This window comes from Anarhichas minor, unplaced genomic scaffold (assembly GCF_050575085.1).
Source record: "Anarhichas minor isolate MPS153535 unplaced genomic scaffold, ASM5057508v1 ptg000003l, whole genome shotgun sequence".
NCBI lineage: Eukaryota > Metazoa > Chordata > Actinopteri > Perciformes > Anarhichadidae > Anarhichas > Anarhichas minor.
Window position 1 is genome coordinate 1,982,137 of NW_027466449.1, and position 26,156 is coordinate 2,008,292.

General features: G+C 43.9%; 4 protein-coding genes across 8 annotated transcripts in view; 2 read left to right on the forward strand and 2 right to left on the reverse strand.

Annotated features, from left to right (window-relative positions):
- Nucleotides 1–721: 721 nt before the first annotated feature.
- dffb (DNA fragmentation factor, beta polypeptide (caspase-activated DNase)) lies at nt 722–4,130 on the forward strand. Its single transcript, XM_076093152.1, has 7 exons — nt 722–899; nt 1,726–1,852; nt 1,989–2,174; nt 2,295–2,374; nt 2,458–2,631; nt 2,776–2,876; nt 3,103–4,130. The coding sequence occupies exons 1-7, from the start codon at nt 777–779 to the stop codon at nt 3,332–3,334; spliced, it is 1,023 nt and encodes a 340-aa protein (XP_075949267.1). The 5' UTR covers nt 722–776; the 3' UTR covers nt 3,335–4,130.
- On the reverse strand, nt 3,489–7,768 carry cunh1orf174 (chromosome unknown C1orf174 homolog). Of its 5 annotated transcripts, XM_076093175.1 has the most exons (5): nt 7,437–7,723; nt 6,846–7,015; nt 6,251–6,307; nt 5,584–5,937; nt 3,489–4,802 (listed from the first exon to the last, which is right to left on the reverse strand). In XM_076093175.1, the coding sequence occupies exons 2-5, from the start codon at nt 6,846–6,848 to the stop codon at nt 4,662–4,664; spliced, it is 555 nt and encodes a 184-aa protein (XP_075949290.1). In that variant the 5' UTR covers nt 6,849–7,015; nt 7,437–7,723; the 3' UTR covers nt 3,489–4,661. The 5 variants fall into 5 exon arrangements, with proteins under 5 accessions (XP_075949290.1, XP_075949299.1, XP_075949279.1 ...); XM_076093184.1 differs by lacking the exon at nt 6,846–7,015 and having other exon boundaries at nt 5,579–5,937; nt 7,437–7,768; XM_076093164.1 differs by lacking the exon at nt 6,846–7,015 and having other exon boundaries at nt 7,437–7,716.
- A 1,860-nt stretch (nt 7,769–9,628) lies between these two features.
- On the forward strand, nt 9,629–10,864 carry b3gnt7l (UDP-GlcNAc:betaGal beta-1,3-N-acetylglucosaminyltransferase 7, like). The gene has a single exon (XM_076090643.1). The coding sequence runs from the start codon at nt 9,629–9,631 to the stop codon at nt 10,862–10,864; it is 1,236 nt and encodes a 411-aa protein (XP_075946758.1).
- Nucleotides 10,865–11,776: 912 nt separating this feature from the next.
- The window catches only part of cep104 (centrosomal protein 104), a 29,254-nt gene continuing 14,874 nt past the window's right edge, over nt 11,777–26,156 (reverse strand). Inside the window, exons 13-22 of the mRNA XM_076090655.1 lie at nt 25,453–25,629; nt 22,024–22,224; nt 21,060–21,155; nt 20,691–20,772; nt 19,944–20,016; nt 19,682–19,794; nt 19,415–19,549; nt 17,807–17,874; nt 15,078–15,165; nt 11,777–14,077 (exon numbers count right to left, since the gene is read on the reverse strand). Coding sequence (XP_075946770.1) covers nt 13,953–14,077; nt 15,078–15,165; nt 17,807–17,874; nt 19,415–19,549; nt 19,682–19,794; nt 19,944–20,016; nt 20,691–20,772; nt 21,060–21,155; nt 22,024–22,224; nt 25,453–25,629 — 1,158 coding nt within the window. The 3' untranslated portion in view covers nt 11,777–13,952. The remainder of the gene's footprint in view (nt 14,078–15,077; nt 15,166–17,806; nt 17,875–19,414; nt 19,550–19,681; nt 19,795–19,943; nt 20,017–20,690; nt 20,773–21,059; nt 21,156–22,023; nt 22,225–25,452; nt 25,630–26,156) is intronic.

The following is a 26,156-nucleotide window of genomic DNA, read 5'->3' on the forward strand; positions in this document are numbered from 1 at the left end:
GGTGGATGACAGGACTGCAAAAGTACAGAGCCCCCAAAATATCACAAGATTAGTTTACTTTATTTTATACAAGCTACCCACATAAGTGACCCTACAGTCAGTGCCATTACTAGTGGAGTGGAGTAAAAGTTACTAACTCCAAATGGAGAGGGCCAACACAATTCAAGTTGATTTATTCCTGTGACATTTAGTGGCCCATCACTTTGAATGTAAACACCAAGCACTTTGCCTCCCACGTGTTCTGTCTTGCATGCAACAACCTAAAGAGTTATCATTTACTGTAGTATTATACATGAGGTTTTGAGGTCATTGTACTTTGATAATTGCCATATCCTGACACCCTATACTTCTAATTTCAACATACTGTAAAATTGTAGCTTTCCATCAACCAGTTACAACATCAAAATGCTGCTTATGCATTAATGCATCATAATACTATAATAATTAATCAATTAATTAATAGTATACAATATATCTATGACCCTGCGTGGGCCCATGCAGTTTTGCATTGCATGAGTTGCCTACTTTAAGATTTTATCAATTTTGTTGATGTATTTTTACTTCTGAAAGCAGGACTTTTAGAGTATTTTAAACGGTATGGCAGCTCTTACTTATATATCTGAACACTTCATCCAGCAGTAAAAGCAGCGTCCCAACAAGCAGAGACAACGTGAGAACACGACCACTAGGGGGCAGCAGCGCGCCGGTCTGTGAGCGCAGTCAGCCCCGAGAGGAAGAAGGAGGAAGCGGTAGCTACAAACTACAAAAACAGTGCAATGTTCGGACTGTTCAGGAAAAACAAGCCCGTGAAAATAAGGAGTTGCAATGAAAATAGAAAGTATGGAGTTGCGGCGAAAGACATGAACGAGTTGCTTAAGAAGGGCTGCAAGCTACTACAGGTGAGCTCGTTTGTTTTAACAGCCGACAGTTCCGCTTTCTCCACAGACACGTTTGGTTAAAAGAAAGACAGAAAATGAAAAGTGAGACCGGTATGCTGACATGTACACGACACGGTTATCTGCATATAAGATGAGATGTAACTTTATTTATAACGCAGGAGGGACATTTAGCATTACAGAAGCACGTAGAGAGGAAGCTAGATGTACAGTTCATTACACTGCATCAGTGTGCGTAATGTACGCGCAAAAACAAGTGATTTTATTGTAAAGATCATTTAAAACATGTTTCTTTCAAAATTAAATGTTACAAAGGACCAAGTGTGTTTCAGAGATAGCAGCCAAAACACTTGATCTCCATTCAAAAGGGCAGATAAGCAGACACCGCCTGCGCTCCTGCACAAGATGCACAAGATAGATGTATCCATGTTATCGGCACAGACTGTGTCACAGATATCTCTGTGATGCAAGTGAATTCATCTAAAAAGAACTACAAAGACACACACAAAAAAAAAACAGATCGTATTTTATCATCATAATTCCTTTCTTCAGATTATCTGCAAATTCTGTAAAGCAAAAAAACATCTTTCATGAGAACACAGCTGACTAGCACAAACTTGTTTTTGTCCTTATCACAGCATTCGCAGTGGTCAAAGTGTGAGAGATAGTGAGCATGCCTTTTGAATTGTATGAGACACTCGAAACATACATTAAAATGAATCCATTTTTGAAATGGCTCAGAATTTGTGAGGCTTTGTCCGACACATCGGTGAGAATAAAATCCCTTGTAAAATAGTTAAGAGTAAAATTATACATTTGTCATTTCCAGTTGCCATCTTCTGGTGCACACGTTTGTTTGTATGCGGATGGGACAAAAGTTACAGAGGAATTCTTCCAAACTCTGCCGGACAACACGGAGCTGGTTCTTCTCTGCAGGGATGAGACGTGGAGTGGCGGTAGGACAATCATCCAAACAGACACCATTAAAAACAAGACAAATGTTTCAACTGTATGTGTATGTACCCTGACCAGACTAAGTTTAGAAGTAGGATGATGTCTGACCCCCTATAATCCCTGTGGTTCCAACTCCAGTTGTGTGCGACATCGGCCAGTTACTGAGCGCAGACCGGCACGCCGATGGCCTCATTGAAGCGGCCAGAGGGCTCCTCTCTGATGAGCAGCCTCCTAAGAGGCGTAAAATCCTGACAGACCTGCTGCGCAACCTGGAGGACAGATCTGAGCTGGAGAGCAGAGAGGAGGATGAAGACTGGTTCAAAGGTGCAACGTCAAATGGAGACCCAGGACACACTTTATATTTGAAATGTTCCCCTTAAACACTTGATGCGACTCCAATTTCATCTGCGTTTGAGTTTGTTGTTAAGTGGGGTTTCATTCCAGGTGTTGGCGCTCGATTCAAGACAAAGTCGGCCTACATGAAGTCCAACTGTGAGAGCCGGATACGAGGCTACATGAAGGAGGTAAAAGCTCCTTATTCTGCTCAGGAATCTAAAGGGGCGAGTGGCACGACAATCTAAACGTTTGGCTCTGTCTCTGTGGTCAGGTGGATGCTGCCGCTAAAGCCACACAGAAGGCTAAAGTCAGGGCGGAGGTTCTGAAAACATCCAAATGCCTGGCGGAAATGCTGAAGACAGCGAAGCACAACGGCTGCTACTTCGACAGGACGGTGAAGGAAGCAGATCGCCTCTGTACTCGAGAGGGGTGGTTTACCTGCCAGGTATTACAGGAGTCACCTCCCCTCCATTTGATGCATTTCTATAACTTCCTGGTGACCCTTTACAACTTACGAGACATTTTGAAAGAACTGGACCTGCTTTCGAGCGTGTTGTTTACGCCTCTTTCTTCTCTGTTGCCTCCTCAGGGATCATTTGAGCAGGAAAAGTGCCCGTCCCTCCACTCCATCAACCCCTACGGCAGCCGAGAGAGCAGGATCGTCTTCAGCACATGGAATCTGGACCACAGGTCGGACTCTATAAGGAAGAGAAAAAAAAAAGAGAAAAAAAAGCATTTCACTGTCACAAAGTGCAAACCAAGCCTAGCTATAGGCCTAGTACATTCATTCATACAGCTCATTTGGCATGGAGTTGTCCTCCGCGTGATAGATCTGACATCGACATATTAAAACATACCTGCTGATTGAAGAACACATTGAAAAACATTTCTTCTTCGGTGGTGTGTGTGTGTCCAGGATTGAAAAGAAGAGGACGATCATTCCCGCTCTGCTGGAAGCTCTGCAGAGTCACAGGAGCGCCGACGTCAACGTGGGCTACTTCTACCGCCTGCTGTTCACCAGGGAGAACCTGAAGCTGGTCCACATCGTGTGCCACAACAAAGCAGCTCACAACCTGCTGTGCGACGCCGCGGAGATTTTTAACTCGGGCGACGCGAAACCGAAGGGCAGGAAGAGGCACTTGGTGTGAATATTTTCACTCTTGCCTCGCCTTTTTTTTAACCTCGCTTGATATTTTTTTTAAAAGCCATATTGTGATTTGTGAACCAGTGAAGCCGACAGAGTTTTAATACAGACCGACGGGCGCTTCGTTAGACAAACGGAAGAACACTTAAACCAGGAAATCATGAAAAACATTTATTTTTGTCTTTGTTGGCACGGTGATGTAAGAATACATGAATTGATTACAACGCGGCGTTCACTCAGTCAGAAAGTTGCATAGGAGTGAACAGCACTAGTGCAATTACCTCAAAGTTAGAAGAGTAGATGACATTTCGTCTAAGTCAGGCTTAAGTAATCATCACTTCACTCACATGCTGAAGACCGATCACAGACCTCAACGATTTTAGTCCAGGTTTTCTTTTTCTTACATCCTATCATGAACCCAACAGCTGCATTAATATATATGTAAATATATATGTATGTATGTTACAGATGTGTAGTGCAGTTAAGCAGCTGCCAAAAAACAAACTGGGCAAAGATGTGTTGACGATGAATATTAGACACTTGGTGAACAATGACATTCACCTCAAAACGCTGAATTTGATATTAAAAGCTCTCAATATGGAACTGCTCTTTGACGCGTGTACCCTCCTTCCTCTCCACATATATAACAACTTGTAATTTAGAGATTGTTTTTTCCCCGTTTTTATTAGTGCTGTTTTGTCATTTCTCAAGGCTAATCTCAAACTTCAAAGCATGCACTGAAAGTATGAAGCAGTGTGTTCTGTAGCCTGATCCTTATCTAAATAAAGTGCTGCCAACAACCCCCCCCCCCCCTCCCCTCCCCTCAGGCAAAACCAAAGTTGACTGAACAATGGGGGGGATGTGAGCATAAATTCAGCAGTAAATAAAACAGGCACTATTGTACATGTCCCAGTGCTGTAACCATGTTAAAAAGTATCAAATGAAATAAGATATTCGGGTATCAAGCTAAGTGAAAACAATTTGGCATTTTCTGTGCGTTTGGCGTGTCCTTGTCAAGTCATTAACGACCCGTTTACCACCAACAACGTGCTAAAGCTTTCAACAGAGTCAGAACTACCAGTGGTAAACTGCTAAACAACGACGACTTGTAAATGATGGCGAGGCCAACCGCAGAGTCGGCTCCAGCAACAGTTCATGCCTCCCTCACTACCGTCGTAGCGAGTAACTTCATCACCGGTGAATCGGGAGCGTTATGATTTAAGGAACGACTGAATCTCAATAGTAGTTCAATTTTTGGCTGCTTTTTCTTGAGTGCTGAGAGTTTTATGTGCTAACACAGGGCATGACTTTCTGAGTGCAGCTCCTCTTCACTAAGTGTCCGCTCTGTCGTCTCCCTTCATACTGAGGAGGCCCGCCTCCTCTTCGTCGCTGGCCTCTGGTGCGTAGTAATGTCGCCTCCTGTGCTCCCCTCGCACACGGGAGCAGGTCTCCGACGATCTCTGAGGGAAGTCCTGCAGCATAGAAGAGTGGACGTTTGTAATTGATTCAATCTTCACCCAAACAATCAAACATACATGTGCTGCAACATTTAATAGCGGTACAGAAGGGCCTCTCATTCCAAAGCTTTTAAAAAGGCATTCTGGGTAATTAAGATACTATGCAGACATACGTCGGCTTAATAATTAAAATGTGACATGTTGATGTCAAAGATGCTGAGACGCGCGTAACCGCACCACTGCACATGAAGAGTTGTCCAGCTCTGGTACAGCCATATGCACGGCTAGATTTAAATAGCACGTACGCAAAAAATATTTTAAAATATATATTTATTTTATGGTGCATGCTTTGCTTTTTGCTGCTCTGTTAAATGTAAAATAACAAAATAATTGTGCATACTATAATATTTAAATATTCTGCAATAGGCAGTGTGTCACTCCTGCACTGAAAGGCATGTTTGAGAGCAACACAATGTCTTCTTTTCTGAACCTTTATAGCCTATGTTCTGTAGTTTATTCACACAAGAGAATGTTGTTCATCTTGAATCTCTTGTTGCATCCTAAAATGTGCTGCTGTTAGCGAGTTAGCCCCTAAAAATATTGCGTGTACTTCAAAAATACAAAGTCCCGTGATGTAACATAATGAAAGCTATCAAACTGTTTAGTGTCTTTGTTTAGTGTCTTATCAACACAGCCACTCCTTAACTGGCCACCAGCTGGGGAAGCTTTCCAGAGAGCCTCAAGCAACTAGAGTCACAGATTGTCCCTAAAGTGGCAATAAAGAAACCGACCTCACCTGTACGGCATCCAAGTTTCCAAAGAACTGCTCCACGGGAAGAATCTGATTGCTGTCGTCATCCGGGAAGATGTTTTTGCTGGTTTCCTCACAGTCCATGTCCTCGGACTCCTTCACTCTGGGGCTGTCCGGTTCCGGCCTCGTCCTCAGTTCGTTTTCTTTGCCCTCCTGTCCCTCGAGCTCCGGTGATGCCGAGCACCTCCTCCTGCCTGACAGCTGGTGGCATTCACAGCTGATGCGAGAGAGCCTCTCCAGAGGAACGTCCGCTTTGCTGCAAACGCCGACCACCGAGCTGCTCTCTGCTGCCGGCTGCGTCTTTGGACTTTTCGTACATCCACTTCTTGGAGTCGAAGCCTGTGAGAGGGTTAAAAACCAGGGTTAGGATGACGTCACAGTTCACCATGATCGATTTCCGGTTGCTCTTATGCCAACGTACATCATCCGACATCTGTAAAAGGACGCAAGACACACTGTACAGCGAGCCTAATGCGCGTGTCAAGTACAAGTTCTCAGATGCAGTTGTGGAAGTCTAGCCAGTTGTAATTGTCCAGTGTAGGGAAGAAAAAAAAAACATCAAACACGGTAAGTTGTTTGAAGAAAGACATTTGATTTAAGATCGTTGCTCTTTATACAGGCCGTTCTCTCCGGTTTACAGGTGAACACAAACCTTTCTGGAGCTGCTCTTCCTCTTTCTGGGCCTCAAGCCGTCAAGTCGACCAGGCATCTGCAAAGCAGCATAACGTGTGTTTTTTTCATCCCGTGTGGCAAAACTCAATCAAAGCGACCAGTTCACGGAAAAAGGTTGGTTTTTATCTGCTTTAAGCCGAATGCAACAAGCTTCAGTGATATCACAAGCCAAGCAACTTTCCAAAACACAGCCCTGCAAAAGAGTGGGTCAGCATCCAGCCATTCTTTTATGTGAGCCAGCTTTAAAAGAACAAGACGTTAGAGGTATTTTACTGCGAAAAGTGCTTCCAAGCAACGAGTAACGCTTGGTTATGTCCATGTGTGCATTTCAAACGGCTGCCCCAGATAATCACCGTCACAGCGAGTAAGTTTGTCATATTAACTGTGTTATGCAAGGTTTTAGTGGCCCTAACCCTAAAGTAAGGGTGCTTAGAAACAAAATAAGACAAGACATTAATATTTTTAAAAGCTGATATGGGACAGACATGCTGGTTTAAGATGAATCAATGATATGCGGGAAAGCAGCATATGCAGCACCTTTTAATATTTAAAGTGTATATATTTGTGAGACCCACCATGGCTCTGTAAAGCCACCTGAGCAGTTTGAAACCCCAAAAACGCCCCGGTGACACCTCTGGACAGGCTCCTCCCCCAAAAATGTTTTGTAGTCAGCCATGACCCCGTGACTCAGAGACTTCCGGTCATCTCCGGGGGTTTAATCGCTTTTAATCAGCCAACGCTACGTCTGCACACATCAGGCGAGTCAAAGCAGTTGGCGAGTTGAAGTTCACAAAAACAGTTATAAGTAACTAACAGTAAATAAAAGACAACTGGACCAGTAACATAACTGCGCTTTTTGGTTATTAAAGTCCATGCGCACTGTTAGTAAATAAACCATCATGGCGAACGGTAACTGACAGTAGTTAGCTGACAGGCAGCTAGTAGATGAACGTTACTCCATGGTAGCTCTTAGCTGTCTTGCTAGCCTCATTAGCTTGTAAGTTAGCCAATATGTCGAGATGCATTATCGGACACTTCCGTTAGCTCTGGTGAGGTCTTAGTTGTTCCCTATCTTCCTAGTCTGTCGTTGTAACCACGGACAACACTGAAGTGATTATTGTGCCTTGTGAATCAGCCTGCCGCTACGTAACTTAACGTGAGCTTACCTTAACGCCTTCCATGTGCTCTATTTACCGGCGCAATGCCTCTGCGTTTCAAGTCTCGACTCTGTACTTTATTATTCTTCAAACTAAATGGCTCGGATTAGCTACAAACTATGAGGCATGTTATGGCATGGATGATATATGGCGTCTTCAAAAACAAAAGTCAGTCTTCGTCTTCTTCGTTGGTTTTTAACGGCAGCTTACATCCTTAATGTTGCACTACTGCCACCTTCTGGAGCTAGTTGACTCCTACAGGGTCCGATTTGGGATTCTTCTTTCTTCCCACACTTTAATCATTCCTACATTTCCCTGGTGCAGTATTCCTCATCACCACCTTACTTAACTCTCCCATGCTAAATGGGACATTTTGTTCATCCTCAATGCTTCTCTTTCCAAATTATTATTTTTCACTCTGGAACTGTGTACTGGAACAGAAGTATCATTATCTCAGCCTCTTCCTCATTGGTTAGCCTGCTGCAACAGAGGACACCTCCACTCCATCCTGTCCCCGCCCATTGTTTTATGAGAGTCACCAGATTCCGGGGTTTTGTTGAGGTGTGTCTCTCTCTTTGCTGCTAGATGATTAAAGTACAACTTTTAGCTTTATATGTACCTGTCTAAAAGACAATTCCACACAATTTAACCAAGTACGAGTGTAGGCTATCGCCTATAAAAAGGCTTTGGCAGAATCTTTATTTTTATTCCTCATTTTTGTTAAATCATTTTTACTGTAACTGTTTACAATTTTGTTTTCAAGTGTTTGTGTAAAAGAGTGAGATGAATGCCATTTTAGTTAAACTTCTGATCTGAGGCTTTGGTTGAACAAAATGTGAGGTGACAAAATGGGAGGAGACGTTATTCCATAAATTGGCCACAAGAGGGTGCTAGAGTCTTTATAATTATAATAAATAATAATAAGGAATGAATATTCTTATCTATTTGAGAATTGGCTTCAAAAACTGTTGGGCCGGCTCGGCAGTTACTTAAACCAAACGAGCTGTATGGCAATGTAAGTATCTAATAACAATAAGACCAAAATAAATCACTTTTGTTTTTGATACTATTGCTTTAGGATGTTTACTATCATTGTGATAGACTGTTCCTGTTGTTTCTATGTTAGTTTCAACAAGGAAACTTTTTCTACAAGATGCTGCACCGTCTCTAATATCATACTGAGATAAAACAGCTGAACACATACATTGGAATAAAGTGTTTGGAGCATGACCTGTTAAACAAGGTGAAATGAGAACTTTTTTTAATTCAGAGAGGGTTGTTGATACCAGATGTTATAGTGAATCCATTTCTGAAACGACTGTTTGGTCTTGTATTCACACTGGAACGTGTTTGGATCTATTTCCTTTAAAATATGTTTTCTTTGGAATATTTAAACACGAGAAGAACAATAAAAGCACAAATGGTTTACAGGCTGATTATTCTTATTTCTTGATGGCCAAATTCTACACATTTAAGTGGCTATATTTAGTATATTGTCCGGCCCCTCTCGTATTTAAAATTAAACTTCTGGTAGACATAGTTTTCCATAATGCTCAGGATCTGAAAACAGTGCTTTCTTTTTTTTTGTATATGTGCGTTAATATATATTTATTATGCCTTTGCTCTGTTTTATGATTATTTTACTGTATATTTTTGCATTGTATTGCATGCTTTGTACTCCCAAGTTAATTAAACGAATACATTAAATCAAATTAAATGTCTCATTGTTTCCATTTACTTCTAAGTAACTCATGGTGTATGTTGATCATTATAATGTCTCATCATGTATTGTGAATGGTCGGTTGTTGTGTGAGAAATGAGAAACCTGCTGGTCCCAGATCAGTGCCGGTCATTTAGGGGAGGAGATATTTGGGAGGAGGGGGGGGGGGACTTGCAGCAGGTCTCCAGTCATTCTGAGACAGAAGGCAGAGGAGAAGCCTGAGGACGTGTTGTGTTTCCCGCATCCTTGTCCCGCACTGAGAGGCGATGCTTAACTCGGCTGAGCGCCGCCATGGGCAAACGGGGCCCCAGGGCCACTTCACTGTCAGCGCTCTCACGTGCCCGAGTACGCGACCTCTGGTGTCCTAAATGAGCAGGGACGGCAGTGATGGAGACTCCACTCGCGGACGAAACGTTTTTTGACACACTATGAAGGCAGAAGGTCCAGCATCTGAGGGTCTCTGTGCGCCGCGCTGAGAGCCATGGATCACTTTTCCAGGAGAAAGCGGGTCGGTCTGCTGAAACCCCTGCTGAGTCTGTCTCTCGTCTTTGCCTCTTTCCTCATGATCCACAAGCTGAAGCTGGCAGAGAAGGACGGGATGGGGGTCAAGCATGCGAGGGACGCCGGTTGGTGCGGCCCCAAGTGTTTTCCCCTCAAGAAGGGAGCCATTAAAAACAGTTTGGGGAGTTCGGACTCTCCGGTGGTTGGTTACGCATTGGACGCGCTGCGCGTCTCCAACGGGACCTCGGCTACCTGGGACGCGCAGGTTCTCAACTGCAGCGAGGATGCGTCGGTGAGGACCAAGGACTGGTTCCGGCGCTTGGACCCGAGGTTTCACCAGTTCGTCCTGCACAGACACTGTAGGTACTTCCCCATGCTCATCAACCACCCGGAGAAATGCGCCGACGGAGAGGTGCACCTCCTCGTGGTGGTCAAGTCCGTCATCGAGCAGCACGACCGGCGGGAGGCGGTGCGCAAAACTTGGGGACACGAGCACACGGTGGACGGGAAGATAATCAAAACGTTGTTTCTTTTGGGAAGCCCGACGACCGGCAAAGACACCAAGAACCTCCAGAAACTGATCGAGTACGAGGACATGATCTACGGGGACATCCTCCAGTGGGACTTCATGGACACCTTCTTCAACCTGACCCTGAAAGAGGTCAACTTCCTCAAGTGGTTCAACATCTACTGCTCCAGCGTGCGGTTCATATTCAAAGGAGACGACGACGTGTTTGTGAACACGCGCAACCTGCTGCAGCTCATCGCCTTCAAAGTGGAGGAGCGCAAGGACGCCGACTTGTTCGTGGGGGACACCATCTCCAAGGCGATCCCGATCCGGAACCGGCAGAGCAAGTACTACATCCCCAAAGAGCTGTACGACAAGCCGTATCCCCCGTACGCCGGGGGTGGGGGGTTTCTGATGTCCTCCCAGCTGGCCAGGAGGCTCTTCGTGGTCTCGGAGGACCTGGAGCTGTACCCCATCGACGACGTGTTTTTGGGCATGTGCCTGCAGAAGCTTCGGCTGGCCCCAGAGATACACCCGGGCTTCAGGACCTTCGGCATCACCAGACGCAAGGTGAGCCCCATGAACAGCGAGCCCTGCTTTTACCGAAACCTCATCGTGGTGCACAAACTGAGCGCGCAGGAGCTGCTCCGGATGTGGAGCGTGGTGCACAACAAGGACCTGGTCTGCGCCCAGAGGATGTCCATATGACTGATCAGCGTATAATGTAATGGCCATGTAAACTAAACTATAGACATAAGTGATTCACCAAAGCGGAACAGAATACACAGAAGACTTGTGATCATACATGATGATCTTTACGCATCAGTCCTGTAGCTAAGGGAAGCAACAACTATGATCAAATAATATATATTGTCTGTGTTAAATTCAAAAAGCTGCAAACTCCTCTGAGCAGGTTGGGTTTTCATCCACTTTTCCCACTACTTAGATATTTGTTTTTCCCATTATATGAAACCACTACCACACAACTGCACAGTGCGCACAGTGCCCAGGAAGGTTTCTGACTCTTGGTGCCATTTCAGGTTGTGCTTTCATCATCACTCTTGTCATCTCAGTCCGAGATCCAATGTAGATGTAGAGACGTGGTTGTAAAGGTTTTAGTGCGTGTTTGTGCAGGCACGAATAAGACTGGACTTGTTACATCCAGGTGTTCCTCTGAAACAGCACATTTTTATTGTCCATATCTTGATTTCAGGATTTCAGTGCGACTGTCGCAGTGAACTGTACGGACTCTCGGCACACATCATGGAATGAACTGTTGCATTCATAGTTGATTTTTTTGTTTCTTGTAGGGTGCTGAAATTGTACAAAATTAAATGATTTAATTGTTTTAAGTTAATATATTGCAAGTGTCGATTCACGTGTGTACGATTTGCAGAGGCAGGCCAACAAAAACAACCAAAGACGCTGACAGGGCTGTAATACTGCAGATTTATGTGTGATCATGTCAATAAAAGTGGAGCTATCGGTCAACTTTGTAAATGCAGAATATTACTGTTGCAGCATTTGATTCGTGTCGATGTGTGAACTGCTGGAGAGAGATTTGCAAAAATATGTGAAAGTATCAGAAACCTTCTGTCAAGTGGAACCACATCTGCAAAGTCCAGCTTCATGGAGCTTTATTTAAACAAATACTTTTTTGCACACAAAAAAAAATAGCCATTTGATGCCATAATTATTCAGAAAATACTGACTACTATGCACATAAAAACAGTCACAATCTTCCTCAATACAGAAGCATATTAAAGCCAATGTGATATATATAAATATACTCTCTTATACATCTCCCAACAGTAAACAGTATCACGCACATTAAGGAAGTTACCCTACTAATATTACAATATGCAAAATAACGTTCAAAAACACCTCCGACTGTTTTACGGATTGTTTCTGTTTTAGTTCTTCTTGGCTGTGGAGGAATCACAGATATATCACAATCAACATCGTCGTAACACTGTGCAGTACAATAGAAGTAGTACAATTATAGCATGAAATATAAATCTAGCAAATTGTTGTCAAGAGTTCTTAAACTCTTTAGTTTGTTGTTAAAATTAGTTTAAAGAGACTGAAGTGCTTCAAACTGTCTGTCTGTCTCAGCCTCCGTCACATTCAGCAGAAAAACAGGTGCTACAGAAAGTCTACTGCATAACAATGCGTTCATCTCCTTTTGTGTGTGTGTTTTTTATTCATTGAAATAATTATGTTACGTTAAAAGATCTACTTTGTCTCCCTCCCTGGACTAGTGGAGTATATAAAACTGTGCTATCTGGTCAAGATCGTCAGTCGGCGATGAGCAGGGAAATAAATAAAGGTCATACTATGTACTGGAATTTCCGCATCATCCATTTGGCAAAGTGCTACTTCATTCCTTCGACATCATTTATTTACGACCGGAAATGAAAGGAGAAATGTAAACAGACGGCAATGCGTGAAGCTGAGAGCAACGGTGCACTCGTGTTGTCAAAAGCTTTAAGAAGCTGAAGTGTTGCCAAGGAAGCAAAAGTTTCCTTCTTGTAAGCAAAGCTCATTCCTCCTCTCCTCTCCTGTCCTCTCCTCTCCTCTCACTGCCGCTTCTACAAAGAGAGAGGAGTGTTTCTTACCAGAGGACAGGAGCTGCTCTCCCTGTTCTCTGGTAAGATGGAGCCACTGATTACATATTTCATTTTATTACACTGGTTATATCCTGGGTTTTTACTGAAGAGCTTGTGATCTACAGCTCTTTTTAAATACAATGCTGAAAATCATTTTTTGGATGTAAAAAATGCCGTTTCTTTAAATTGTACAATAAAATGTACAGGTGCATTAGATAGCTTGTGTAAATTGGTTAGTTTACTAGGTTTCACGAGTCTGATGAAGTAACCCTGATGACATCACTATGACGTCATCTCAGCTGGGGCTCGTTAACAACATATTTACAAGAGAAAGCCTGTACAGCAAACTGAGGGCGTGGACAGACAGGGTCCAATGAAAAGATGCCATTAGGCACTAAAGTCAGGAATATCTTTGACCATTCGTTTTTTTAAATCGGTCTCTTGTGAGTCACCAAAACTTGAAAAAGGTACAGTGTGAAGGATTTGGTGGCATCCAGAGCGACTGCGGTAACGTGAGCTGTCCAGTGCAAAACCGTGGTAGCGCTGTTGGCCTCGCTCAGAGGGCCATCCTGACCACAATAACACAGCTTTAGGAGCAACGGAAGTCAGACGGTTGTTGGTTGGAACAACGGTTTGTCCGTTCTGGGCTACTGTAGAAAACATGGCGGTGCAAGATGGCGGACTCCGTGAAGAGGACCCGCTCCCTATGTAGATATCAACGGCTTATTCTAAGCTAACGAAAACACAACTTAGTTTCAGTTGATTTTACACAAAACAGAGAAACATAGTTATGAATATTATATTCGAGTTCTGCTAATAGATCGCCCTAAAAATCCTACACACTGTGCCTTTCATGGAAGTCATATACCAAATCAATGGTCCACCCCTGTAAGCTGTACAATTCCTCACCATGGTGGCTCCAAATGTCAATGAGCCCTCAAAACAGAGACATCCTGTAAGGGGATATCAGGAAACAGCACACGGTGTGCACATGTTTACTAGCCCGGCAGGTGTGAGATGCCAGAGGCTTGACATATAGACAAATCAGATGCCTTTTCTAAAAGTGCTGATATGCAGGAACATGGGAGCAGGAAATGTGGGAGTGGGGTGTCCCGACAGGTGAAGTTTGTTTCTACAGGGACGTCGGTCGCTGTTGGGCGTCTCCCTCTTGGTGCTTTGAACCAGTTTCAGTGCTTCCCTGGCGTGTGTCCTCTGGCCCGGGGTGCCAGGGCCGGGATCCGGCTGCCTCTGCCCATGGCTCTGGACCCGACCGACCAGGACTGCTTCAGTTTGGCTCCACCAACAGCCCTGCCTGGACACACACACACACACACACACACACACACACACATAGACAGGACATCCTTAAAGTAAACCTTTGTATGAACTTTAACACAGAGGACCCTACCCTTCCTGTTCTTGTGTACTATTTACTACTGAACAAAGCAGCCTGTATCAGCCACATCTCTCTCTGATGACACAGTGTCACTGAGTCTATGCTGTGGTCACATCACAAGGCTGACTTTCAATACACAGTCAGCTACTAATTGGGTTCTGTCAGCCAACTAGTGGAATAAGAAAAATATCAAAATGCCAGAAGGGAAAAGTTCACAGATCCTTTACTTAATTAAAAGCAGCAATGCCACTAAAAAAGGGGCGGCATTTCAAAAAGCAAACGCTACATATTTAATGAGGCTCCTGTTTGGGCCATCATTTACAAGATGTGTCAGGATCTGAGTGGCTTCAGTTTCCACCTTTAACAAACTATTTCCAGGAGGAAACCCTGAAAGAGTAAACATATGAGTGTTTTCTTTTATACTGCATCAAATCACTCTCTAGTCTAGATGATGGGATTGGCGTATTTGACTGGACGATTTCAGTTCTGGCTAATTTGGCGACACCTGTTGTGTCTCAATAAACCTCGCCAAGTTCAGTTGAGCTGCTACTCCTTCAGCAGCGCAACAGAAGACGAGCGACTGGTTAACAATATGGGCCTTTTGAAACGGAAGGCATTTTGACTCGTCGCAGTAGGAAAAGCACAGGTGTAAATAATGAAGTTAATGATGGCTGAATTACATTCAGCTGCTTTGATTTTAGGTTCCTGTCACTCACACTGGAACGCTTGAACACCAGGCTCCAAATTGAATCCTGACACCTTTTTTTAAACGGCCTCATTCTGTGCCCTGAGGACAGGAAACCATGAGGGAACGGTTACAACATGAAATTCTACCAACAAGCATGGGCACTTTGTATAGCTTTTACACGGAGCGTTAGGGAGGCGGGTGTAAGCAGAGGGTGTATGAATGCTTTACCTTGTGCTGGCTGGGTTCTCTGGGACACCGCAGTCCTGCGTGAGTTTTGTTTACAGCCCTCCCTGCCCATGAGGTGAGCCTTCCAGGCCTGCAACAGGGACAAAGTAGCTCAGTGAGTAACGTTCCTCTCCCAGATACTCTCTCGATCGGGACGGCCACGGGTGACTGTAGGCCCAGTCAAGGCCCGAATGGCCGCCCTCCCTCCCTCCCACCAACACTGCAGTCTTTCATTGAGTCAACGTACATTTGGGCTTCATCTCAACAGCTCTCATGTCTTATCCTACTTGGACACTTAAGTTGTTTGCAGGGAATGAAAATGGTTCAACGGTAAAGTCCTGGAAACTGGAAACATGGTGTACTAACAGGCCTTTTCCACAGCAAACATTAGCACATTGGATCGGCCAATCACAAATCAGGAGCGACACTTTAAAATTCTGCCAGCGCAATATTTACAAGGCAGAAACGATGTACAATCTCAAATGTGCACCAATTACAGGGTCCCGAACGAGCCTTTCATTGGGATTTTTTTTCGTCGTACCTCCCAGAGTTGGAAGTTGCGTAATTTGAGAACCTTCCGCCTACCTTGGCTGTGGTGGCTGTTTGTCTGGCTACGTCTCCAGAATCAAACCCAAAACCTCCCCTCCCCCGGTTCCCCGTGGTCACCACAGAAGTAGCATAATTTGAGGGAGATGTCTATCTTCCATCAGAGATTGGTAGTGATTATAACAACACTGATGGGAGCAATCTTCTCCAACATGAACCCCCACATTCAAACTGAAGTCTGAGGGTTTTAACCGCCGGTTTGGATTCTTGTTTTCGAGATTTTGTCCAGAAGTTTCATTTCCAAAGTGCTGCTGCCACCTGGGACAGGCCGGGTCAGGACAGGTGACGGTCAGACGGACTCACGGAGCTCTTGTGGGTCCTTGAAAGACGAGTTTGCATGATTCATTAGACGCCACGATGACAGAAACGTAACGGAAGACAAATGAAAGGCTACACTGTTGTTTCATCTTTTAGTGTATCCGTTTGAAACTTCTCTCACCAAAAGCCTGTGGACGGTCACAAAGGATAAGTGAGGGATGAGAAGCTCCAAGAGCGCCGAAACATGAGCACTGTTTACGTGTGAGAGATAAGAGTGAACTATTTCTCCTGTGCTTATATTATGGCGTATTCAACACTGACGCTACTCAAGGTATTGAGCTCATGCTACTATCGTTAAACATTTTGATTACGTTTCCTCATTGATACATTCTATCTGTTGATTTATATCGAAATAAGATTTCCAGTTCATCTTTAACTGCAATCTTTTCCTGTTATTGTTGAAACGTTACACAGCAGGGAGCCGCCTCAGCAGGAAAACTGTCAGCACTGCTGGAATCAAAGGAAACTTGAACTTGTCCAATTTTACAACAGTCATCTTTTGTTCAGTGTTTATAATTAGTATAAAAATAATTTAATTATCGTAAACCACAAAAAAGATTTAAGGAAAGCACTATCTATTAAAAATAAATATCAAAAATGTATTTCCACAGCTAAATCAGGGTCTTTACTTCTCCTCAAACTAATAGGAATGTGAAGAATGTGATGGTATCTATTTCATCCTGAGACAAATGAAACAGCCCATTATGAACAAAGGCTCCGCCTGCTTTGAAGCCTTTAAAAGGCCAACATTAGCAGTGTTTTACCTCAACACCTGTTTGCTCCTCAAGCCTCACATTAGAAGCCTTTTGAGTTTCTGTGTTGATATAAAAGATGGGAAATAGAAACGCTCACAGAGTGAAGTTCAGGCCCAAGTTGAGTGAAAATCCTAATCGTACCAAGAGTTGCCCCATTATAATCAAGGAAGCAGCGCTCTACAAGAGACCAAAGTTGTTGTTGTTTATTATTTTGTCAGCAATAAGCTTGACGTGCAAAAAGAAAATGATCACATCTTTTTAATGCTGATGCCACATGCTATAGTTTATTTTAATTAAGCCATTTCTTCACACAAAACATGATCACTGGTACAGACTGATCATAAACTTCAGAGCATAGTAACCTTGAATAAGTTTAAAAACTATTGCGCAGTCTATTGAGGCCATTTTAATGTTTCTCAAATCTACGTGCTTTTATGTTAAAGTTCATACGAGGAACTTTCATTTTTGTTGATTTTGGCGGTCCCTGTGGACGAAAGTGGTAGTGTGTCCGAGCGCCAGAATCCCTTTAGAAAACCTCTCATTTTACTGCAGCAGGGGTTTGACAGTCTGCCTCGCTAAGTCCTGGTTCTGGTTCTCCCGTGCCTCCCTTCCCTACAGCGGGCCCAGCAATACGGCCCGGGCCTCCAGCAGCGTGGAGCAGCTCTGCTCTGCTCTGCTCCTGGCAGGTAGAAGGCGGCGGCGAAGCCAGATCTGGGTAGGTCCGCATCGGGCTGCTCGCTGCTAGAGGCCCCACTGAGTCTGAGTTGAAGGAGTTCCTGGAAAACCTGCATGATTTCATCTGATTTTGTGCGGAATCCGACCCGGTGGCACCGATGACTGGCATTAAGAATGACTTCATAGACATAGACAGTCTTCTCGCTGATTGTCTCGTTTACTTATGTAGGTCATATAGAGGCATCAGCATTAAATTGAGACTGCTTCATAACCAGCTCCTCACAGTAACTTGGTCTCCCATGTGAGAGAGATCTTCGATCGCAACGGGACAAACCTGGTTAAATGAAGGTAAAAGAAAAGACAGAAACAGAATCTCACCTTCTCTCCAGGCATAAAGTTGTTGTGACACAAAGGACAGTGGTTGGAGCCTTTACCCGAGATGGGGGCTGAAATACAAACACGACACCTTTAAGCTACCTAATATACAATTACAGTAAAGGTCCCGAGAACATGCCAGAGAAAATGAAAATTATGGGAACACAAAAGGCTCACTGGTATCAATTACCTATGCAGACATATGGCTGGTAATAGAGACGTAGTGCAAGTCTTGATACAAAAAGTATCCGTCTTCAGTTCGGATGCTACATTGACAGTACACTTTGGAACAAAAGAACAAGAACAGGACGTTCCTACAGCAAAAGCTGACCTCAGCGTTCAGATAGTAAATACTGGCAACAGGGCTGCTTGAAACCAACACTGTGGAAAAGTACAGACTTCTGATGTCTTCAAGGCTCCGTGTAGCATAGTGAGAACATTGAGAACAATTTTCATGTTTTAAAAGAGCTTTGTGCTGTAGGCCACCTGTCGGAGGATGACTATCTGACAAACTGAGCCAAATATATTAAATGAGACATCTGAGCTGCACTGGGTGCAGAACAAAGGTCAGCTCAAGAAAAACAGGCTGTTCAGAACCACGGTAAAGATCTTCATCCACCTGACATCGGTGAATCAAATGTAATGCGTGATCTAATTGAGGAAATTAAGTTTGTTTTTGGTGTGTGCTCTGTGAGAGATGGAAGTGGAGGTTTGAGGACAAACACTGTCAGATGTACATAAGACACATTGCCTCTACTCATCCAATGGATAATATCATCAGCACAGTATGAATTGTTGTGTTACTTATGTCTAGCCAAGCAAAGGAGCTTAAGCATGCAAAGGTAAGGCTGGAGAGAACACTCACTGACCACAAATGGACCCAAAGAGAAGGTGCAGCCAGAATACACTGGGTAGATGCAATCCCCCCCCCAACATAAGGACAATACAGCAAGACAACGATCCTAACTCTTTAACGGTTCAACAGACAAAGTTATCAAATAGATTTTAGGCCAAACAGTGGAATCTTTTTGAAATGGCCTAGCCAATGACCTGACCTCAGTCGAACTGAGCATGTGGTGTGTGTCTCCCCCCCCCCCCCCCCAAAACAAGCAAGATGTGCAGCTGGCTGCAGTACAGGCTTCACAGAGCATCACCAGGGAAGACACCACGTTTCTGATGCCTCTATTTTAGATGATGCTCACTCTGCTATTTAAATTCTGTCCCTTAAAGTTGGGGAACAATGTATAAGTATGTAAACACCATCAAATCAAGTCGTCGCTTTAACCTCATAGTCCTTGTTGGTTTTATTCAATAGTTTTGGTTATGTAATTGGTCAGTGACAAATACAAAATGACATGTCAATTTTTGGTCACATTGAAAACTACCCATTAAAAGTGTCCTGATAGTCCAGCAGTTAAGACTTTTACCGTGTGCAGTGTCCATAATTCTGGCTTGGGACATTTGTTCCATGTCATACTCTTATCTCCCATTTGTTTTTAAACCGTCACCATCCAATAAAGATAAAAAAAATAATAATTAATAATAATTTCGACACATACGGAATTTTCAGAAAGTTTCCAAAGGCTTGATAGAGCGAGACTGAGAACTCACGGTTGCAGGCGGGGCCCTGGACATGGCGAGTCAGCTCTTCAGTGGCCACGGCCTCTGAGCAGCGTGGGCACTGGCTGAACTTGGACCTGCTTTCACATTCGCCGAGTAGGTGCTCTGTGAGGCTGGCTATCTCGACTACCTGTGAACACAACGCAGAGCTTTATGCAAAGTCTTCAAGCTGTGTAACTGAGCTGGTGATTAACCAGCTATAGGCAGATGCCCCTTCTTTCAGGGGGGGACTACATACATGCCGACGCCTTTGAAAACCTACCTGTCTGCATTCGTCGCAGCGTCTCAGCATAGGACAGTGTTTCCAGTAGTGAAGGTCCAATCCGTCCTCTGTGAATGACTCGTCCTTTTTACTGCAGAATATACACAGGCTGGAACGGTGGGGAAAAGAATAAGACTGTGTGAAAACTGCACAGAAAACATTAAACCTGTGATATCAGGGCTAGGCTAATATGCTGTATACATTCTTTCTATTATTCCAGTAACTTCTTTTTAAAAAGGTCTCCATTGAGTCTCTTACTTGTCCAGATAGTTGATAGATTGTTGGACGTCAATACTGTCTGTTACCTTGTTCTGCGGCACTTTTGTGACAGCTGGAAATAAAGAAGACAGCATCTGTTACTTGTCATGACTGCAAACATCACACAACACTTAACTCATATCAAAAATATTTCAAATCCAAAATCAGATGTGTTGTGCCTGCAGTGTATTTCCATAGGTTCATGGTAGGATTGACTGGCAGCATCGGTGTAATGTCTTATTGTTATACAGTCTTCAAGTGGAGCTTTTGTTTCTTGTTTATTGACATGCAAAGACAAGCACCATACTTTGGGTTCAAGTGGTTAAACTCTCGAGAGCATTGTTGCTGGGCAACTAACAACAAAAGCAGACGCTGTGAGGCTCCCTGTCCCTCTTTGGAAATGGTCATTGATTTATTTATTTATTCATTTTTTTTGCATCTCAATGCCGCGCTGAAACAAGAGCGTCTAACTACCGTAGGCTCTCCCATTTATGTCACAAGTCGTGACCTCAGAGATACCTTCAGAATAGTCCACTCACATATCACAGGTCACATTCGAAGGCATCAGCGCCACGTGACTCAAAAGACAGCACCAGGTTGCTGTTTTGTGCCATAAAGCAATATCACCCCCTTGTGCTTTAAAGCAATCCAAATCAGAGCTGGTGGAGCACAGTATAAAATGGTGTTTAACTCTACTAAACTGAGAGGCTTTTGTCTGCTTCTTTCCAGTCAAACATGTGTACGTACTTGTTTTGCCAGCTGTTTGGGACTCAGGTTTGGGGGCTTCTTTCTTGGGCATTTGTTCTTTGGTGCTTTCATTCCCTCTCTCCTTCACAAGCAGACAAATATGAATATGAATAGGTTTCAGAGAGCACAGTTCCAAACAGAGATGCTGTAATAGAAGGAAAGCTCTACAGTGACTACAGACATTAACTTGTGGAACAATAGTGGACCTCCTCTTCATCAGACATATATAATGTACCAGTGTTGTATCTGTTCATGTGAATAACTGAGTTTCTGACCACCTAGAGAGCCAAAAGTCTACCAGTCATAAATACAAATTAGTAGCCATTACAAGAAGTGATGTAATCGCAGTCTAATGACAACTCCACCTACTGTGATCTCTTTCAAGGCGGCCAGCTGCTCCTGAAGAGAGTGGATCTCCTCCTTCTCTTTTTGCCCATCCTGCTGACCACCTCCCTTATTCAAAATCTGGGGGGAAAAAAGTGACTCATATTTAGTTTTTCATTTGCATTTCGTTGCTCCCTTTCGTCCCTCTTTCTCCTGTTTATATCACAGATCTTTCTCGCTCACCACGCCATCTTTTAAACTGAACAGCTTAAAGCTGTCCAGACTCTTGGAGCCATTACGTAATGGGAGGGCTAGGTCGCCAACAATGCCAGTGAAAATTGAGAAACATGGTCACTGTGTGAGTCACAAACTTTACGGTAACTCAAGCTGACTTGTTTACCGGCTGCGTTTGCGGTTTCAGATAACAGCTATCCTTTACCACATTTAGTAAAGATGGGGAAGTCCGGTTTGTCGCCAGTGCAATCTTAGTCCAGTTGGTGATGACATGAAGGATTTGGATTATACCACCAAATATATATTCACACATGGATCCGTCATGGATCGTTTGTTTAACCAGGTGAGTAAAAGGCAAGACTGCCTGTGCTGGCTTTGGCAAAAGGAAGCAGCGGAGGCAGTTGGCTGTCTGTGCAACATGAAACTCTGTTACTGTCAGCTTAGAATAAATAAAAAGACATGACGTCACGCAGTCCCCTCTAAAGCGTTCAAGAGAGTGCTCCCATCTGCCATGTCTGACAGTTTCACTGTCCATGTACCAGCTGCTCCTCGCTGACTACAATCTGTTTGAACAAGTTAAGATGCAAATTTCGTTTTGAACACCGTCAATATAGAGACGCCAATACAAATATCTGAAATGTGACATATAGAAATAGGAGAGTTCAGTTATTTTGTTGTGTGTTGTATTATATTCCTTCTGTGAAGAAGGTGTGGAGTGTTTGACAGATTCATTTGCAGTGAAGAAAAAAAGCAACAAAAAAAAAATAGGTCTTGCCTGAGTGTCCACCAGCTTCCCATCAATCTTGGCAAAGCCATCGAAGAGGGTTTTGAGGAGGAAGTTCTTTCGTGCAGCAGCGTCGTTGGGTGGCAGGTAGTGGAGGACAGCAGCTCTGTGCTGCTGGTACGCGGATAAGATGATGCGCACCGCCAGCTCTCGAACCGCTGGTGCGTTGTGCTCCAAAGCTGCTGTGCAGAACTGACAGAGGAAAACAGGGCTTTCTATTAACATGTGGACATTGAGCACCTCTTCTTTACACCTAGAAACAGAACTAACTGTGGGTTAGCTTGTGCAACTGGTGATCATAGACTTGAGCTGATCGCCATCAGTACGTGCACTTACGGCTTTCTGCAGTGACCTGATTTCATAAACCTCAGGCATGGTAGAAACCAGGTTACTCTCATCGAGGGTAGGGGATTAGAGAAAAACTGACTTTCCCAACTAGAAATCTTGTGGAGAAAGACACTTTCTTGGCCATGAGAACCATGACGTGACCCGGTTTGACAAAGAGTTTCAGACCGTTTCACTGCAAAGAAGCTTGACGAAAGGAGAGATCATTGCGGTGCATCCAAGAATATTCAGTGCTCACCATTTAACAAATAAAAGTCAAAGTATTATGAAGCGATATTTGCAGTCTAGTTTCATGTGCAAAAAAACAGCAACATTGTTCAGGAAGTCCTTTGAGGGAAGTGCACATCGTGACGTAAAAGGAGCCCATTATCTAACAGAATCTGTGTGCAGAGAGTCGCACCACAATGGCCGTCCCGCCAGAGGAGAACGTTAAAACTAAACTGAGCATAAAGGCCAGCCGCCCCTCGTTCGTACGGCTCTGGGACAGTTTGCCATTATTCTCTGTTGTCTCAGCCGCCCACTTCTCATTTTAAGTACAAGAAATTCAATCACCCCCTTTTTTTCCCCTCTGGCTCCCGCTTCGGAGCAGATCACCCAGGTGACAGCAGGGGGGAAAAGGAAGAATGCTCAAAATATAGCTGGGCTAACACCGTAGAGCTGTCAAGAGGGCTGCTCAGGACATTTAAAGAGGCAGATAACAGGAGAGGATTTGCTTTGAATTTCAGGATTCAGTCATCCTTGAGTTTAATTAATCAGGGTTCCCAAACCTGTTTTAAGCACCGCGTACCGGTTTAATAGGAACTAAATTCTTCCCTCTCACTCCCACTGCCTTTCTCTTCACACATCCACGGCCTTTCCACTGCTGGAATAGGGTGGCGTGGCTTGTAGGTCTGTCCCGAATAGTTCAAAACTTCGAAGCGTCACTCATGACATTGAATTATTATAATTATTATTAATAACTTTAGATGTCCGTAGCGGTTTCTTTGTCTGAGCGATCCAACTCTTTTGTGTGGACACTCCGAGCGCTCGTAGTTGAAAAGCACTGCCAGCGTTTTGTTGTTTTCTGGCAGAAAAAGTCTTTCAGAAATATTGCACCTTCCAGCTTCTCTTCCCCCTTCTCTTTCACTCTCCCTCTCAAACACACAAACACACACACGCACACACACACTGCGAGAGCTGTTGTGTCTCTATAATTGTCTTAGTCAGTCAACAGATGTAATCATTTACATAATTCACATGTTTTTATCTCTAAATAATAATAAAATAATCTCCTTCAATCCATATTTTTAGGCGTTTCGCCTCTCAAAAACAACATTTTTTTTCACTGTGGCCTAAAATCTCTCCCGCTTGCCAGCGCACAAAAAGGGAGGCAAGCAGCTGTATTAACGTACATTCATAGCTTCATTAGAAAAACCTCAATAAAAGCTTTTAATATAAACAATGACATTCGGTACAGCCCTAGTGGCTCGGGCCGATCCTCTTTGTGGCGAACGATGATGAAATCGATGACCTCGTGTCACGTGAGAGTGTGTTGTGGGTGTGACAGGGGAGAGATTACCGCACAAATAGACCCTCATGTTTTATTCTTGTTATTCTGTTTTTTAGGTATTTTTTTGCCATTACCCATGGGCAAACGCTTTGTGGGCAGGTGCTGGTCCACGTCCGGGTGGGTTGGGGACAGCTGCAACAGCTAAATTCTTAAATATGAATTAATTAAACAACAGCTGTTCCTGTTGTGCAACTTCTTTGTTTGTGTTTGGTGGCTCCTACCACTAGATCAAAGGCACCGTGATGGAATTTGCAGGTTTATACATAAATACTGACGGGGTGAAATCTGTATAGAGGTGCATGTATTTTCGTTCTTATTTTGAAGGGAAGATTTGATTATAAGCCCTCCTCCTGCATCACCACCTGCACTAAACCTGTTGTCTCCTACATGTTTCTCATCAGACTGTTTAATGTGAAAATTCGGAGAAAAGGCAGGCTGTGGACTAAAGCATAGCCCTCCTGTCACGTCTCAAACCAGACTGGAAATGTTTCCCAGGCAAACACGGGAGGCAGCCAATACAAAGACGACGGGCGCTGAGCAAGCATGCGCGGACATGCAAAAAACAGGCCACCCAATGCCATCTGTGTGGCTGTGGCTTCAGAGGGTGGAGAAACTCAGTGGACAAACCGAACAATCTGCTCTCGCTGTTAAAAAGATGTGCAGAGTCAATAAGAGGGCTGAGCGAAAGGGGGATGGGGTGGAGGACCGGCCGTAAACTCGAGAGGGGAGGACCCTGCCCGGCCTGGTCAACAGTTGTATAGTTTGCACGTAGATATTAGGTCACTGCTGGAAACCAGAGGAGTGCAGGGGACGTTAAGTGGATGCCAACGGTGACAACATTGTCTCAGCTGACCGGAGGTTACTGACATGCTGTCTGGGGGAACTGAATGGCCACAGAAAGTCAGGGAGGGACTGATCCCCTTTTCAGTTAGTCACAGTGTAATATCTAAGCCAAATGTAATGGAAAATCAGCCTGATGGATGCCTACTGCTATGTGGAATAATACAGGCACTGTACTCTATGTATCTATATACAGCACTTGTGCTATCATGTTATAGAGGATATGTCGTGATTGCTATTTCCAGATTGGGAAGAGATGAAATTGACACTTTGCCAAAAACAAAAGTAGTAGTTGTTAACAGCTCTAGTATTGAAGTCTGTGACCGCAGATACCTACAGTGGCATTTTACTGGCTGCTGCTGCTAATGTTTAGAACATTTAAAATTCATTTGTGAGATTAAAAGAGTTAAAAATCCCCTGAAAACGATTAAAGAGTATGGAAGCCGAAGGCCGCTGTGGTTGAATTGTTTCCCCTCTATGTAAAGGAATAATGTTCTCATTATCTCAAGATTTAAGAAAATCATAGCAACCAAAGCAAACAAAAGGTTGATTTCTCAAGATCATCAACTTGTGATCTTGAGCTAACAGAAAGCAGAAATGTTCCGCTTCGGCCTCTCTCGACTTCCCTTCCAGAGAAAACACAGATGCAGAATATAGATGCATTTAGCATGATTTAGGTCTTTTACCGTCATGACATTGTCCAGGGTGAAGCCAGAGTGTTCTGTACCCAGGTCAGCGAGTAGCTTCTGGAGCAGCTCGGCCCGACTCTGAGCCAGACGAGAGGGGAAGCTGGATTTGAAGGGCTTCACCAGCTCACCGGGGATCACCTGCAGAGCGCGTACATCCTTCAAAACAGCAATTTCCTAAAAGAAGGACATAAAGAAAAGAGACAATGACTTTGGAACTTACAGCGTAAAAGCCATGCAATGTAGATTCAGTATCCTAATATGTGTGCTGTACAGTAAACATATCTGTGCGATGCTGTCATTCAACACAAGCATCTGTTCGAGAGTCAAGTCATGACAGAGAACACAAGTGTACAATTAAAGTAAGAACGAGGATGTTTCTTGGAAAAACTTCTCTCAGTTGTTTGCCATTCTGACCTCACCAGGAGAGAGTGTATGTCGGAAATCTGGCACACACACACAAAAATAACAAACATGTCATTTGTCTTCATACAAAGAGGCATTCAGTCATGATTTCAGAGGGCTGGGACTCATGGTAACTGTCTAACTCTCGAAGTTGAACTCCTTGAAAGAGAAGCTACTGTAGCAAGTACTGTACTGTACTGTGTACAGACCTCCATCCCTTCATTACTCATCAGACACACCGATGCACGAGCTACACCGCAACAGATTATAGCAAATGCACACTACGCAATGTGCACAGA